Here is a 17,204-nt window from a genome sequence, read left to right as displayed (position 1 = left end):
TTCATCATCCCTCACACAGAGCCAAATTCCCTTCCCGAGCCCAGCAGAGGCAGCGATGGCAGCGGAGCTCCAGCTCCGGGCTGGGGAATAAAGGCGCCTTCATCAGCGCACAATGGGCGGCTCAGAGCGGGGCCGGGGCAGCTGCAGGGACACGTCCCTGCCTTGGCAGCCACAGGAGAGACCCCAGCTCAAAAGAGAACTCAAAGGGGACAAAACTGCGCTAAAAACACGGCAGAAGTTCGTCAAAATAGCTGAAAGATGAGGGGAATGGCAGGGGGAGAAAAAAACAAAAAAAAACAACAACTCAAAGGATGGTCCAAAAGTAGAAAAAATTGGGGAAAAGGGCACTAAAATGTGGGAAGAAGAAGAAGAAAAAAAAAACGGATCTGAAAAGTGGAGAAATAAAAGGAACTCAAAAAAGGAACATAAGAAAAGGGCGTCCCCAAAGAGGCACACGAAAAAAGAGGTCCCCCAAAAAAAGTCCTACTCCTAAAAAAGGCACTACTTCAAAAAAAGGGCCTCCCAAAAATGGGGTTAAAAAGGCCAAAAAAAAGACCCTCCAAAGAAAGGGTCCTCCAGAAGGCTGGAATAACAGAAAGGCCCAAATACTAAAAGGCCTAAACCCAAAAAAGATCCAAAACCAAAGTGATCCAAATAAAAGATCCAAAAAAAGCCTTTTGGGTGCAAGAGAGAGGATTGCTCTCCAGGAGAGGGTGGGGACAGACATCCCAGCAGCATCTCCCCAGGTGGGAATGGGACCAAGGGCTTGACACCAGAATTCCATGGACAGCTGGAAGCTTTGTTGGAGCGTGATGGGTTGGGAAAGGGGTTGGCAAACACAAACACCAAAAAAAATCTGATTTTTTGCCTCAAATAAGAAATGGACACCAAAACGGGGCTGTTGGAGAGGTGGAGAAGCAGATCCTGGAGTAAAAGCTGCCGTGACCTTCAGTCCTTGAATGAGGACGATATAAAAACCTGGTCAGACTGGAAGTAAAGTACAAAAATATGAAGGAACTCCTGCCCTGCTTCCTCCTCAGCCCAGCTCCTCCTCCTCCTCTCCTCGGGAGGAGGCGTCCGGCCAGGAAACGGCGCTGGCCATAAATACGGGCTGGGATGGGCTCGATTCACAAACCAGATGTTCTGGGGGAGAAGGGAGCACAAAAGGGAGGGAATAAACCCACTCCAGAGGGAAATATTCCCACTCTGTGCTCCTCCAGGTCTCCATCCCCAGCTTACATGGCTGCAGCACCCCCAAAACAAGGCAGGGTGTTGTGTTTGGGGCAATCTCGGCCTTTCTTTTGGCAGCTCCTCATCTTCATCCCAACGTTCCTCCTCTTCCTCCTTCCCCGTGGATCAAGGCTGAAATTCATGGCCACTCTTCCCAAACCCATGGCCCCCATGGGGACTCTCCCAGTGCCAGCTTGGAATCTGTGACATGGAGCCTTCGAGTCACCCAAGACACAAACTCAACCACACTGAACACACAAAACCCACCAAAACCACATCAGCCACCTGAGACCTCATTTCTCTCCTCCACATCATCAACCTTTTGTCCTCAAACTACAGAAAAAAACAGGATTTGTTCCTTTTTTATGTTTTCAGAACTTCCAGTGTTCTGGAGTTTCTCTGCAGCCTCAGGGCAGATGCTGGGAAGACCAAAGCTTGGAGCCCATCCTGCTCCCTCCTCCCTGGTCTGGGCCTCGAGGCTGATCCTCAAACCCCAAATCCACTAAATTTTCCGGCTCCCAAAAGCTGAACTGGGTAATAGAGACATTTAAAATACCAAACCCTCAGGTTTGAGGCACATTTTTCCAGGGGGGAAAGGGAAAGGAAAGCTCAGCTGTTTGTTTTGCATTTAAACACACCATCCCAAAAACAGTTCAAATGCATTTTTGCAATTCTTCCGTCCGGCCCCCTCCGAACAGGGAAGATTCAAACCAGATCCCTGCTCCAGAGCTTCCAGGACCGACAGGGCTCGGGGCTCCTGGCCATTCCCGCCGGGAAAGCCGCAGGTATGCAGCCAGGCTGGGGGAGGGGGACGCCCGATTGCTAAGTAAATATTGACTTTAAAATACGGTTTTTCCCTTTTCCCTTCAAGTCGGACTACGGCATTGGGATCACGAGGCATTCACCTTCCTTAAACAACAAAATAAAAGATGATTTGGAGAAGGGAAGCCTGGTTCTGCTGTGCCAGAGGTGTTGGAATGGCAGCTCTGTGCCATTTCTGGACAGGCTCTGGCTGGATGTGGGTGCTCAGATGGGCCCTGGACAGGGTTCACTCTGATTTTCTCCCTTTTTGGAATCCCCAAGGAGACAACAACAAATCCAACCAAAACCAAACCCCGTCATCACCTCAGCCCCAGCATTCTGGTGTTTCTCTGGTTTTCCATCCCTGGTTTCTACCTGTGTTCCCAGCCCTGATCAAGGGATGATGCTGGTGGGAAGCAGGGGAAGATCCCACCTGCCCCCAGACCCACCCTGGGGTACAGGCAGGGCTGTCACCCCCCTGTTCCATCCCAGAGGGACAGGCAGGATCAGAGGACAGACATCCATCCTCTGATCCCACCAGCACATCCCACTGGTCATGCTCCACACATTCTCCCATTATTGCCCACCTGGATGCTCCCCACGGCAAGGGACACCCATCCCTGCCCATGGGACATGGACTGGGAGCCACTGGATCCCTGGGTACCCCATCCCAATGTCCCCCTCCGGGGTCACACCCAGCTCACTCCAGGCACCAGAGCAGGGAGAGGTGACACCTCCAGGGTCCCCAGCAGCCCCCCAGCACCCCCCACCATCCAACTGGGATGGGATTCCCAGCAGCCAGGATCTGCCTCCAAACCCAGACAAAGGAGCAGAGCGAGGATGGGGGGGACAGAGAGGAGGAGGAGGAGGATGGACGGGCGAGCACATCCCAAGGGAGGCAGGAGATGGAAGCAGGAGCTGCCCACAACATCCCCGCGGAGGGGGAAGGGGGATAAAATCATATTGCGGCTCCCGGGGCTGCGTCCATCCCGCAGCTCCGTCACCTGACTTCAAACGCATCCGGGGGGAGACGATTTCCATGTGAACACGCACCAGGAAATCTGCGAGGAATGCGCTCCCCCCCCCCCCGCCCAGCCCCTTCCCCTCCCGCTCCCCAGGCTCCAGCAGCTCCGCCGCCTTCAGATGAAATCCATTAAAAAGAAAAAAAAAAAAAAAACCACGGGGAATAAAGGAAAGATTTGCATTTTAAACCAAATTCAGGAGCCGGGAGAGCCGTGCCGGAGCGCGATCCCCCGCGTCCCCTCCTGCCTCCAGCCCCATGGAGAGTCCGCAGCAGAACGAGCTGAAAAATGGCAGGAGATGGAGCCAGATGAAACGAAAGCTCCGGCATTGCCAGAACTGGGGATAATAATAATAATAAAATAAAAAAAAAAAATAGCTGGATCATCCCGACTGTGGTGGGGAGGGGCAGCTCCAGCCCCGCAGCCGAAGGGGATTCAAGGGAGAATCCCGCTTTTTTGGTATCTTTCTTTTGGCAGCTTATCTGCAATTTAAATAGGAATAAAAAAAAGAAAAAAAGCCGGGGGGGCGGGGGGAGGAAGGAAAAAAGGGAAAGAAAAAAGCATTTGCAGCCAGCAGAAAGGGGCTTAAGTCCCCTGGGTGCAGTTGGATGTGCTGCAGGCAGCCCTGGCCTGTGGCCATCCCTGCCAGGGTGCCCCGTGTCCCCTTTTTCCTTCCTCAAAGCAGGGGTGGGGAGGGGGCAGCGCGCCTGCAGAGCCCCCTCACCTCCCCTACCTGCCCAGGCTTTATTCCCTGTATCCATCCTGGCAATAGGAGAGGGATGTTTATACCCTGGGCAGTTGGGAACCCAAACAGGATCCGGCGCTCTGCACCGCCGTGGTTATTTATGGCCTGTGGCTGGAGCTGATAACGCTCCCTCCAGAGCTCTGCCTGCGCCGGGAATAAAGCAATTCCACAGGATAGATTAATAGGCATTTCATCCCAGCAGCTGGGAGGGAGGGAGGGGAGGGGAGGCTGCCGGGGGCTCGGTGGGGCAGGAGGGTCCGTGCTTCCTCCCGCCGGGCCGGGCATCAGCTCGCCAAGGCTTTCAAAGGGCTGGAGCCCGGCCAGAACCATTGGCCTTAATTCATTAGTCAACTCAATTTCGCTGCCTCCGCAAATAAGGACTTTGTCTGGGATGGGGAAACGGAGCAGAGCAGCTATTGTGCCCCGGGAGCGGGCAGAAAGGGCCCTTTGAGAGGACACTCTGCTGGAATAAAAGTCACTTTTATCCTGGAATAATTAGCATGCTCTGAGTACACTAATTATTCCGGCATAAAGGGACTTTTATTCCCGAGCAGCGCGGCCGCGCGGGGAGTTGCTCTGGATTCGGCTCCACCTGCCCGTGTGAACGCAGCCAGGGATGATCCAGCTGGGATTTGGGATCCTCGGAGTGGCCACACCTGTGGGTACTCACTGAGGGCTCATGGGGGCCCTGCCCCAGCCAGGGCAGGAATTGTCACCCCCCAGGAGATGCTGGATGCTCCGAGAGGCTGGGGAGCAGCAAGAGGGGCATGAGGACATAGAGACCCAGACCTGTTCCAAGCCTCCAGGTCACCTCCTGAGGTCCCCCTGGGGACCTGGGTCCCCTGAGGGATGTCAGAGCATCTCCCAGCTCTGGGGAAGCACAAGGTCACGGAGCCACCATCACACAGCACAATCTGCCGGGACTTCAAGGTCTCTCCAGGGATAACAACCCCTGACAACGCCACGGCCCTGCCCTGCTCCTGCCACAGCTGTTGGCTGTCACCAATTCCCATCTCAGTCCCCAAAACCAAGATAAACCAGCCCATGACACGGCTCCAGTCACCCACTGCCTCCCCAGCACAGCGAGCACAGTGAGGGGAAAGGTTTGGGATTCCCTGACAGCACACCCTGGAAAAGCAGGTCCTGCACGGCTTCCAGGTGGCAGCTGCTCCACTGGAACAACATCCCTGGCACGGTGAAATGTCCCATCTGTCTGTAACTGGTACAAATGGTGAAAGAGGAATTGGCACAGTCATCCCTGAGCCGATGCTGTGTCCCAGATGCCGCCTGACCCCTTGGCATCTCCACCGGATGCTCCAAGGGTGTTCCTGCGGGTCAGAGATCCTACTTTCCCTGGTTTTAACTTCTGTAAGTTGCAGAAAAAAGGAAAATGCAGGATTTTATGCATCTGAAAGGGCGTAGGGCTGGGCAGGGGCCGATGGCATCAGAGCGGCTGCGGAGGAGAGCACGGCGCTGGTGAGTAAGCACTGCCGGGCTCCAAATCCGCTCTTCCCTGGGGAAAACACGCTCCAGGCCGGCAGAGGAGAGGCTGAGCAAACCCATCTGGAAGGGCCGGGGGCTGCGGCAGGAAGCGGGGCCTTGGCGTGGGCACCGACCCAAGGATGCGGAGCCGGCCCCGGGGCGGAGGCACCGGCACAGCCGCGCTCCTCCCGCTGCTCGCCGCGCTCGCCCCGGTGCCCCGAGCATCCGCCCGGGCGCTGGGAAGGCGGCTGGAGCGGGAAGTATTAAACCCAAGTGCTTCCTTTTCCAAACAATAAAAAAGCACCACGATAGCGGCCGGGAGGAAACCCTTCACAGCTTTTCCCTGCGCTAGGGGCAGGAGGGGTGCAGCTCCCAGTGCCTGGAGAGGATGGAACCACTGTAAGCACCGTGGTTTGGGGGGTCTGTGCCCCCCAGTCAGAGCCCCCAAGTGTCATAAATCATCTGGAGCCGCTTTCCCGGCAGTGACAGAGCCAGGGACAGCCAAGGGGTGTTGACACCAGCAGAAGAGGACAGGCACGAAGCGTGGCCCTAGCAAGGCTGGAGTGCTTGGCCACACACTGGCAGCCCACCAGCAGCACGCTGGAGGGCAGGGTGGGCACAGGAGCGTCCTGCTGCTCCCCAGGGCTGGGGGTTTGCGTTTCTGTGCCATCCTTTAGGCCACGAGAATTCCAGTTCTGAGAAAATCGCCAGGTGCCAGCATCGAGGGCACAGGGAAGCAGAGGGAGGGGATATCAGGAGGGACTGGGTCCTGAGGAGCCCAGTGCAGGGTCAGGGGGTGCAGACACTCCTGTGGCCACGCTGGTGGCCAGCTGTGACCACGCTGGTGGCCTGAATGAGCCGTGTGTGACCCAGGAGCACAAGCCCGTGCCCACGAACAAAGAGCTGCAGGTAAACGGGTGAGATTGATGCAATTCAAAGCTCTCAGCACATTTCAATTTCTCCCTGGCAGCCTCCAGCAAACAAAACCGGCCACCCCCAGGGAGGCTGGGGAATTGGACCAGCAGCAGGATGGCTCCCAAAGCCTCCCCCAGCTGCAATCCTCCTCGACTGGAATTCACCTGGAATCCACCAAGGGATTGATGGCAGAGCTCTGAGCCCAAGAGCAGCGACTCTTCTCCAGCTCCTGCAACTGCGGCCCTGCAATTCAACTGCAACTCTCTCACCCCCCACCTGCCCAGCTCTGGCACACTCAGGATGTGACCCCCAACACCTGCCCATCCTCAGGATGAGACCCCCCCAATACCTGCCTGTCCCCAGGATGTGACCCTCAACACCTGCCCGTCCTCACCATGGTCTCATTTGGAGAAACAGCATCTGGCAAGAGGCTAATTAGTCCACTCAATTAAAAATGCAACTTCCAACTCAATTAGTCTCCCTCCCAGACATCCAAAATTCCCACTGCTGCCCAAGTCCATGTGTTTTGGACATCACAGACCTGCTCTCACCTTCCTGACACTCCCTGGAGCCCGGGATGCTCTTCCCATCCCTCCCCTCGGTGTCACTGCAGGCACGGTCCCACCGGAGAAGCTCAGAGCTGCCAGCAAGGTCATTATCCAACAATTCTGCTGCCAACCCCACGAGCAGTGCTGGGACCGTCTGTGATCCTGCACAGCATCTGCATGACTGCAGCTCCAGCCTGCTCCGTTCCCTGGCTCAGGAAGGACACTGGATTCTATATTTAGCCCTAGAAATGGCCGGGCCACGTTGGGGAACGCAACCTCTCACGATGGAATAAGATCCAGAACAGCCCTCACGGCCCACCCTGTGGCTTTTCCTTCAAAAATAAGAGTCACAGAGCAAAGAAAACAACGAGTTTGAGCCGAATTAGAAAATGCTGAAAATATTTGGTGCGGCCGCAGCCGGCAGGTCGGGCTGCCCAGGAGCGTGGAAAGGGCTGGAAAGTTAAGTCAACAGCAAAACCTGGGCTGTAAATAGCTCGAGGTGGCCTTGGATTGCAAAATCCTAAGGAGAGTGGAGAAAAGCATCCCCTGGAAAACAAGCTGCAGCCGGGGCAGATGCTCCGTTTGGCAGAGCCTGAGGATGGCAGCGCTGGATGCAAAACGTCTCTGGGTGCTTGGAAAGGCCATCGGCCAGCAAGCCCAAGTCCCTGGATGTCCATGGGAACACAGCTGGAACACTCTCTGGGAGGTGATGGAGATAAAATTCATCCCAAGCACAAGGAGGGTCCTGTCTGCCTGGCAAAGGCAGGACTGTGGGAAGGAAACACGCTGATGCATCCACTGCTCACAGTCCAAGCCAGCCGCCACTCCTGGGATCAGCACCCACTCCAAGGAGCCCATTTCCCAACCCTGGGACCACTGGATTCATCCCAGGCACTTCGGTGGAGCCCCACGGTTTGTTGGGGTGAGCTAGGAGAAGACTCTGGGCTTGGCATGCAGCTCTGGCAGACTCTGGGCTCAGAACCCTGCAGGGCTGGGAGGTCTGGGGGGCACAGAGAAAGGATTTATCTGCACCAGGAAAGTGCTTGGAGTGGATCTGGGAACTGAAATCATCTCTGTGCCTGGAAGAGGAACCTCCTGCCCCATGACAAAGCTGTGGGCTCACTGACGTGCTGACTCAGCAGGATGTGGCACATCCTGTGTGTCCCCCCCTCTCTCCCCAGGCACTCCATGGCTCCCGAGGGCCCGGCCCTGGCTGTGATTTCGGGGAAGCTGGGCAAAGGACATTTGCAGAACAACGTGCTCCCTGCACCGTTCTGGAGAGGCTCTGTCCAAAAGACCATCCAAGGGTTTGGGAAAGCTCCCCAAAGGCACAGCCAAACTCCTGGAATGCCATGGGGGTCACAGACATGGGCACAGCTCCTGCTGCCTCTCAGGGCAGCCAAACCCCGGTGTGGACACCATCCCCAGGGGCAGGCAGGGACTCCACAAGCTGTCCCATTCCTTGTGGAGCATCCCAGAGCCCACGAGATGGTGGCAAATCCTCGGCAGCAGGATCCACCTGACAGCCAGAGCAGATCCCTCCTCACCAGTGCTGCTGCACCAGGATGAGCCTCATGGGAGGCACTGGGCAGCCACGGGGCAGGCGAGTGCTGGCACAGACCCCAGTGCCCAATGTCCTCACCCTGCCACCACCATCACCTCTAGAGATGCTACCAGTTCTCCCAGTTTCTGCCCAAAGGGCTCCTGGCCCTCGCCCTGCCCACCCTCCATCCTCCTCCCCACCTCAGTGAGCAGTAGGAGGTGACCTGGACGTTGTCACAACCTTGGGGGGCAGCCAGGTCCCCCCGTGCCCTCCTGGAGGGGGAAGGAACCGTGGTTCTTCCCCAGACACCCTCATCCCAGGCAGCGGGAGGATGGATTTTGGGAGCCCATCCTCCTTCCTCAAAGCTTCTCGTGCCACCACCCCGTCCCCTTGGCCGACTCCAGGGCTGTTTTTGGGACCCCACCCAGCAGCTGGTTTACGCAGCTTTTCCCTTAATTTTGTCACTGATTTTCTGCTCCAATCCTGCTGTTCCTGTGAGGAGATGGGAATGGCCGTGCAGTGAAGCAGAGCCTGGACAGCCCCACTGGGCAGCCACGGCTCAGGCACGGGCTGGGGGCAAAGAAGAACCATGGAACACCAGCTGGAGCCAGCTCCTCCAGAGGAGGATGCTCCAGGAACCAGGACCTTGGAGGCACAGGGAGGATCTGGGCGGTTTTGCTCGCCATCATCCCAATCAGTACTTAACACTGGAGGAAAAGCATCACCAGCTGGAGCAGCCCCCGCTCCTTCCCGGTTCGCAGGCTCCCCCGGAGCACATGGAACCGGCAGGGAGAGAACACGAGGAGCGAGTGGTGGGGCTGAGACACCGAAGGCGAGGGGGCTGCCACAGCTGCTCCCACCCCCGCACCGCCCACTGCGCCTCAGGAGCTTCCGAAGTGGCGAGGAGGCAACGCCTCGGCTCCACCCCAAACCCGGCACTGCTGCCAGGGATGCTCCAGCGCTGCCCCATCCTCTGGACATCAGTGCTTGTCACGGACAGGGAGCACGTGGGATGGAGAGCCCAGCCCTCTCACCGGACACCACAGCAGCACCAGGTGTGCTCTCACCTGCTCTCAGGCCAGGACAGAGCCCCACGGGGCTACTGGAAGCCCAAGTGTCCTGCTGGGATGCTCCACACAGAAATGCTGGACACCCCTCTGGACACTGCACAGAGGAACCCTCAGTCATAGCCCAGGGACGGCCCCTCCAGCAGCTGCTGCCTTCTCCTCCCAGCACCCCAAACCTCCACTCTTCACCTCCACTGAACCCAGCGCAGCTCCAGGCATGTCCGTGCACGCTTAGGGAAGTGGCGTGTGCACACCCACACGTGTGCACACGCATGGGAACACACGGAAAAACACACGGGAAAACACCTGGGAACACACAGGCACTCGCGGGAACACATGGGAACACACATGGGCACACAACGGGACATGCCAGACCACCAAGAGGGCAAGAGGGAAGTACTGCACCAAAACACCTCAGCCACTCTTAACCACAGGTATTTCCAAAACAGGAACAGGGTGACTGACCCCAGCCTGCCCTCACTCCGCTCCTGGGGTTCTGCCACCACAGGGCCCAGGGGTGCCCCACACCACCCCGGAAAGCAGTGGAGGACCAGGCAGACAGGAGCAGCACACCAGTGCCCTTTGTCCCCCATGGAAGAACTTCCTCCCACCCCACGGCTGGACTTTGTCCTCCTGTTCTCCAGAAACAAGCAAAGAGCTTCCAGAGCTGCAAACAGAGGCAGTGAGTGTGAGGAATCGGCTCTCCGGACAAGGATGGGGACCTGCACCCTGCTCCCAGTGATATCCTGGCATCTCCCACAGCCCCATTGTATCCAGCAGGGAAACCAGAGCCCAGCCAGGACCACCAGGCTCCAGCTCAGGTGTCACCTTGGTGGCACATTCTGCCTTCTAACCAGCCCAACCACATGCTTGCGGTGCCTCCACATCCGCCACATGTCTCCACATCCTCCCACCCACAGGCTCACTCAGCTCTCAGCATCCCGAGGTGGTGGAACAGCACCTCGTCCCCCAGCACAAACCCCAAAGGGGAACCCCTCGGGAGGGGGACGTACACCAGGAGGAAAGGGTGTCTGTGCCCCACTTCATCTCCTGGGGTGTGGAGAAGAGGATGGAGGAACTTCCCTCCAGCTCATCATCTTTCCGCAGCCTCGTTTCCAAAGGCAACGCAGCTTATGCAATGAGCGATGCCTCCCTTCCGCCCCCACCAACTTCTGGATCCGCCGGCTGCTCCGAGCCACCTCCGAGCGGGGATGATGCCTCCGAGACCTCAGCTCCCTGCAGGAGTGACCCCAGAGGGCTCAGCTGTTGGCCACCTGCACTGCTGAGCTCACCGGGCGCGTGCCAGCGGCTCCATCAGCCCTGCAGGTGCCACCAAGGGGGGGGCCCTGAGCTGCTCCACTCCTGTCACCTCCCTCCAAGGGACACAGATCAAGCGTCTGCACCCCCAGTACGGTGAGGAGGTGCTGGAGGATGGAAACCGCAGGCCCCGGTCTCCTGCAGCCCCAGACATGAATCTAGGGCAGGGATCTGGCGTTTGCCCAAACCTCCTCCTCCTCCTCCATCCCTCCGACCCGGTGACGGGTCAGATGCTGCCACTGCCACGACACCAAATCCCTTCTCTCGCTTTACTTCAAGGTGGGCAAAGAAATGGGACAGAAAAACCTCCCTCAAAAAAAAAAAAAAAACCAAAAAAAAAAACCAACAAAAACCAACCCTCTCGTTCATCCATCATTCTGGCCTCTCATTTCACCAGGCCATCCCCATGCAGACAGAGGGGAATCCATCACAGGAAAGCCGAGACCCCCCCCCTCCATTTCCCTGCTTTTGAAGGGAAAAACAGCCCTGTGCGTCCAAGCGTTGCGAGAACTTCGCCACGGCCGCCGGTTCCCGGCTGGATCGGCTGCCAGCGCGGAGCACGGGCGCTGCCAAGAGCGGCCCCTCGCACATTCCCAGCCCGGCCATGGAGCTGACGAGCTCAAGTATTTACTGAATAGATCAATAAGGGCCGGGAACGCGACGTGCACGGCTTGGGAACGAGCGGCTGGCAAGGAGCTAGACGGACCGATGGGGGGAGGCTGGACAAACGGACACACGGACGGGGGGACGGACGGCCCGGTGGCTGGATAAGCACATTCCCAGTGCCACCAGGCCCGGTCACAGCCAAACTCCGCAGCCGGGCGTCGCGGCTTCGGAAGAAGCAGCCCCAGTTATGCAAGAGGGGGAGCGTGGGGCGAGGCCGGGCTGTCACGGGCACCCCTGGGACCGGTGGGACCCCAGCACCGGCCACCCCCGGGACACCGGGACCCTCAGCCCCGGCTCTCGCAGCGGTGCTGAGCTCCAACTTTCCTGCTTGGCTGCGGGGAAAACTTTGGATTCCAGAGGAAAATGGGATGGAGGGCGGGTGGGAGCCACGGGAACGGGCAAAGAAGAGAAAAAGAGGAGCGCGAGCGAGCGGCCCCCGCGGCTGCGGGGGGACGGGGCGGGGGGCGCACCGTACGCTGCGGAGGAGTGCGGGGAGGACGCGCCTCCCCAGCCCGGCCCGCTGCCCCCCGCTTCCCCCCGGTCCCTCCGGTGTCCCCACGGCGCGGCGGGGCCGGGCTGCGCCCGCTCTGCTTTGTCACGGCGGCGGCGGTGGGGAAGGGGGGGGGGGGACGCGCGGCACCCCCCGCCCCCTCCCCGGCCCGGCCGAGCCCCGCGCCCCCGACAGCGGCTGCGGGGACGCGCGGCTGCGGCGCCTCCCCCTCCCCGCCGGTGTCCCCCCCCTCCCCGCCGGTATCGCCCCGCGGGGGTCCGGCCCCGCCACCCCCCGACTCACCTTCGAGGGCACGAGCGGCAGGCGCGGCCAGCAGGGCCAGGAGGCTCCCGGCGAGGGCCAGCAGCGGCCCCATGCCGGCGGCTCGGCGGCGGCGGCGGCGGCGGCGGCGGCTCCTCACGCCGTGCTGCCCGTGGGGCGGCGCGTCCCGGGCCCGCGCACCGACATCCGCGGGGGGCGGGCGGGGGCGGGCCGGCGGCCGGGCCGGGCCGGGCCGGGGGGCGGGCGGACCCTCCGGGCTGGGCGGCGGCGGCGGCGGCGGGGCCGGGGGGCGGCGGGGGGGATGGGGGGGGGGGGTCTGCGCGCGCCGCCGCCGCGGCGGAGGGAGGGCGGTGATTGGGGGGGGGGGGGAGATGGAGCGCGCGCCGCCGCCCGCCTGACGTCACCGGGCTCGAGCCGCCGCCGCCGCGGACGGGAACGGGGAGGGGAGGGGGGGGACACGCGCGTGGCGTTGGGGGGGGGGGGGTCCTACGCGCATGCGCGCGCGGTGCCGGGGCTGCGCCCCCCGGTGGGTGTGGGCAGGGAAAGGGTCCGGGCAGGGGTCCGGTGTCGGTACCGGTATCGGTCTCGGTGTGGTCCGGGCAGGGGTCCGGTGTCGGTGTCAATAATGTACAGGCAGGGGTGAGGTGCCGGTGTCGGTACCGGTGTCAGTATGGCACGGGCAGGGGACCGGTGCCGGTATCGGTGTCAGTATGGTACGGGCAGCGATCCGGTGGGAGTGTCGGTGTCAGTATGGTCCGGGCAGGGGTCCGGTGCCGGTGTCGGTATCGGTACCGGTATCAGTATGGTACGAGCAGGGGACCGGGCACAGCTCTGCGGGTCCCGCGGCCACACACGGTACCGGCCCGCGATGCCACTCCGGCTCCCGGCCCGTCCCTGTTGTGGTATCCCCATTCCCCCAGGTACGGGGGAGGCCCAACTCCCCTCTACCGGCACACGGTACCGGCTGCGGGTCAGGGACGGATGAGGCAGCAGGACCCTCATCATGCCCAGGGCAGCGGGACCCTCGCCATCCTCTGAGGGCTGCAGGACCTCCACCGTCCTCCAGGGCAGAGGGCCCTTCACCGTCCCCAGAGGCAACAGGAGCCTCGCCATTCTCTCAGGACAGCAGAACCATCACCACCCCCCAAGGGCGGTGGGACCCTGAACGTTCCCCCACGGCAGCGGGATCCTCGCTATGTCCGAGGGTAGTGGGACCCTCACCGTCCCCCCAAGGCAGGGGGTCCCTCGTCACCCCCCAGGGCAGAGCACCTTCGCCGTGTCCCCAGCCGTCTCCGCAGGGGCTACGGGAGCTCAGGGCCGGGGGACATGAACAGCGGACCCCCAGTCATGGGGGTCCCGTCATCCGCAAGGCCGGCCATCACTCACCCAACTCCGGCTTTGACTGAGAACCGTGACGTCAGAGCCAGAGCCGTGACGTCATCCACTGGCCACTCCGCTGCCTGCGAGGGCCCGGGGCCGAGGATGGAGATGGGCAGGGGTGCCGGCACCGTCATCAGGCACCATGCGATCTCTCCGCGTGATGTCATATGTTTTTTTAATTATGTCACACGCCTGCTCCGCCCCACCCCGGTCAGGCAGCTGCGGGGTGGGGGGGAGAGGGTGATTCAGGCTGCTGCGGCGCCAGATGTTCGGGAGAAGGTCCAGATGTTCCCGGGACGCCGCCCCTGTAGAAGTGCTGGAGTGGCAAAAAGTGCGGCGTAACCCGGTGGGCTGGAGGAGTTCTGGGGGCTGGCTCTGCAGCCGCATTGCCTCACAGCCCCTAAACGTCGGACACGACCTGGGGAGCGGGTGATTCTGATTCCTCCCACGCGTGGGTCCCGGCCAGCGCTCCACAGCCCTCTTCCCACTCGATACCGTCCTGGATGGGGGCGTGGGGAGGCCAGGAAGCCTCTTCCCAGTCCCGAGCAGCCCTGGCGGGTGTCCCTCGTCCCGGGATGTCCCGGTGCGCAGTGGGCGAGCCGCGCTCACGAGACCCCCGGGCGAGTTTGATGCTCGAAATGGCAGCACGGAGAGTTCACCGGCGGGAGGAGTTCACCGCGACCCTACCCGAGGCCCGGTACCGCATCCCCAGCCCTGGCAGCCCCGGTACCGCATCCCCAGCCCTGGCAGCTCCGTGTCCGCATCCCCCGGTTCCCCCCGGTGGCACCGGCGGTGCGGCAGCGCCCCCTGGCGGCCCCGACGTAGCCCTGCCCGGTGCTGCCCCTCTGCTCCGCTGGATGCGGGGGTCGGAGCGGCAGAAAGAGCGCCCGGGGCGGGACGGGTACCCCCGTGCAGCAGCAAGCTCCTCCAAGCAACGAGCACCCCTTTTCAGTGCTGCCGCTCCCGTCCTCGGCTCGGTATCGGAAGGCGCAGGCAGAGACGGGCACAGCCCGGGACAAGCGACGGGCTCGGACCCCAGGACGGGGATCGGGGTTCAAACCGTGTGCGGTGAAGGTGCAGCCCGGGACCAACGGCCCGGCCCGGTGCACCCGGGAACGGCGGGGCCGCGGAACCGGGACTGCCCCAGCACCCGCGAGAGTGGGCGGGAGGCACCCACAGGGATGGGCGGGGGGCTTGGAAGGACAGCAAAGGGCAGTCCTGGCTGCTGATTAGAGCAGGATTAGAGTCAGGAGTGGGATGGGGTGGGAAGATATGCATGGGTGCGAACAGTGGGTGCGTGGGGCCAGAATGGGAAAGATGTGCGGTCACGAGTGGGATATGGGGTAAGAGTGCGGTCATGATAGGGGACAGGAATGGGGAGATACGGGGCAAGAGTGGGGTCACGAGTGGGTGGGGGCTGATATGGGGCGGACGCGGAGCCAGTGGGTGCCGCAGCCTCTCGGTATGGATGTCCGGGGTACCAGCTCCTGCCGAGGCTGGTCCCGGTCCCGGTGCCCTCCCATCCCTCCGCTCACGCGTCTCCTCCCTCTTCCTGCGCTCGGCGCTTCCCGGCGGAGCGGGGCCGCGCCCGCCGCCGCTATGGAGTGAACGAGGGGTCGTGGGGACCGGCCGGATCGGCCGCCCCCCGCCCGCGGCTGCTCTCGCCAGGTAAAGGGGGACTGGACCGGGGGCTCTGCCGCTGCTTGGCACCTCCCGGCCCGGCCCGGAACTTGTGCAGGAGCACCGAGCTGGGAGCCGGGGGGGGACGGGGCTCTGCGGGGTATCCCGGGGGCGGGGGCTGCCCATGGATGGGGGGCTGTCCAGGGGCGCCTCCCTGCTCCGGGGGTGGGCAGTGCGACGTGTGACAGACTGAGTGAGGCCTCTGAGTGGGAGCGGAGCGACTGTCAGTCCTTCACTGGGGTGTTTGGGGATGGGAAGGGGTGGAGAAGGGGCCACGAGACCGGTGGCGTCGAGGCTGCATCGGATCGGCCGCCCAGGTGGAAACGCAGCCATGCTCGACCCGAAGTCCAGAGCGCTCGATGCTGGGTGGGTGCAGAGGATGGCACCCAGCTCTCCTGGCACCCCGCTCTCCTGGCATGGCGCTGTTTGTGGACGAGGGGTGCGTGGGGCTTAGGAAGACCCCTTCCCCCGTCCCGTCGGTGGACCCGGACAGCGAGCTCCTGGGACAGGAGCGGCACCGAATCCAGCTCGGGCTCCTCGAGCCGTGAGTCATCCTGGGCTGGGTCTGCTGGGAAGGCTCCGCTCCTCTTCCTGCTCACCAGAGGAACTTTCACTCCCCGAGCGGTCAACAGTGGGCAGCCTCCCCCTCAACACGTGGGTGTCCTCCCCGTGGCACTGTCACCAGTGTCCCACCGTGTCGTGTGTTGTGGCCTCGGCCGGAGAACGCTAGCAGCAGTGGCGTCCCCAGCAGGCCGGGGAAACTGAGGCACGCTGAGGGGCAGCGATGTCCCTCGAGCTCTTTCCGGCGACGGCAGAGGGAAGTCCGGGTGTCCATAGCATTTGGAAAACCTCGGAACATCTGTCCGTGCGGGAGCGCCGGGGAATCTGCCGGCAGGATAAGGGAGCGTGCTCTGATGTGCCCCGCAGGATGACGAGGGTGGAGAGGGACCCACCTGCTCCAGGCTGGGAAAATCGCAGAGGGCAGTGGGGACATGGCCAGGGGTGAGGTCCCCCCGACACAGCCCCCCGAGGGTGGGGGGCTTCGGTTTGCTGCCAGGAAGGGCTTGGTGGCTAATGAGTAACACCCGTGGGATGTTATGGCACGTCGGGACAGGGAAGGGAACGGGGAATGTAGGGCAACTCCGGCTTGGGGATAGGGTTTCCTGTTGCAGCTGGAAAGCACAAAGCCCGTACTGAGAGTGTGGGGGTCCCTGAGCCCCCTCTCCTGCTTGGGGTCCTCCTGAGCCACCTTCTCCCTTGAGAGACCCCCAGCCCCACAAGGAGGCGAAGTCCCTCAGGTGGAGGAGGCAGCGAAAGTGGCAGCGTCGATGCGATTTGGGGAGGGGGAGCGGGTGGGGGGCGGCTGCTCCCCCTCCCCGGGTGCCATATCCTGCCCCGTATCGAGCCGGTTTCCCCGGCCACAGCGCAGCTGTGCCCCTGGAGAAGGGTCCTGCAGGAAGGAACAGGGGAAAAAAGGAAGAGGGAAATGTGGAAATTAGGATGGGAAGGATTCAGGGTACGGCTGGGCTGAAGGAACTGCTGTGATTGATGCCAGGAGGGGACAGGCATGTTCCCCGCCTCGAACTCCTCCTGGGCTGTGGGAGGAGGGAGCAGTGCAGCTTCTCCTGCAGGCTCTCAGCAGATCCAGGCATGCCTGGCTTGAGCTCAAGGTTGGCGCTTCCAGCCAGCAGCTACCTCCCAGGGCTGAGCAGAAATACAGGTTTAATGGGGCAGGAGGATGGGGATTAACCTCGAGGATGGCAAAAAGAGAGGCCGTTTTTCCCCTCCTGCCAAGATCCCACCGGGATTGTGGGGAAAAACCCAGCAGCATTCCCAGAATTACTGCGTGCATTTCCCACCGGGCATTGACCCCTCGGAGTAACCTCATTCCTTGCGGTGAATCCCCGGGATCTGTTTGCTCCGAGCAGCACGGAGTCGAAAGCAAAAGCATTTCTAGAAGGCGCCAGCCTCCAGCCACCATGGTTGGTACCTGGCAGGTGTGGCACGCGGGGCTCCGTGAGGGCCGGTGACCCCAC

The 17,204-nt window shown here is 61.6% G+C and overlaps 1 protein-coding gene across 3 annotated transcripts in view; it reads right to left on the bottom strand.

Moving 5' to 3' along the window:
* Positions 1–12,247, bottom strand: part of LRP1 (LDL receptor related protein 1) — a 77,945-nt gene extending 65,698 nt beyond the window's left edge. For 2 of the 3 annotated variants that reach the window (XM_088180734.1, XM_088180735.1), the window contains exon 1: positions 12,130–12,242. In XM_088180734.1, coding sequence (XP_088036860.1) covers positions 12,130–12,202 — 73 coding nt within the window. In that variant the 5' untranslated portion in view covers positions 12,203–12,242. Of the gene's footprint in view, positions 1–12,129 lie in introns of all 3 variants that reach the window. The other variant, XR_015808793.1, reaches the window with a different exon arrangement.
* Positions 12,248–17,204: the final 4,957 nt, after the last annotated feature.

The sequence above is a fragment of the Sturnus vulgaris genome, chromosome 30 (genome assembly GCF_052056855.1).
Source record: "Sturnus vulgaris isolate bStuVul1 chromosome 30, bStuVul1.hap1, whole genome shotgun sequence".
Classification (NCBI taxonomy): Eukaryota; Metazoa; Chordata; class Aves; order Passeriformes; family Sturnidae; genus Sturnus; species Sturnus vulgaris.
Note: the sequence above shows the minus strand (reverse complement) of the source record. Positions and strands in the feature narration are given on the sequence as shown.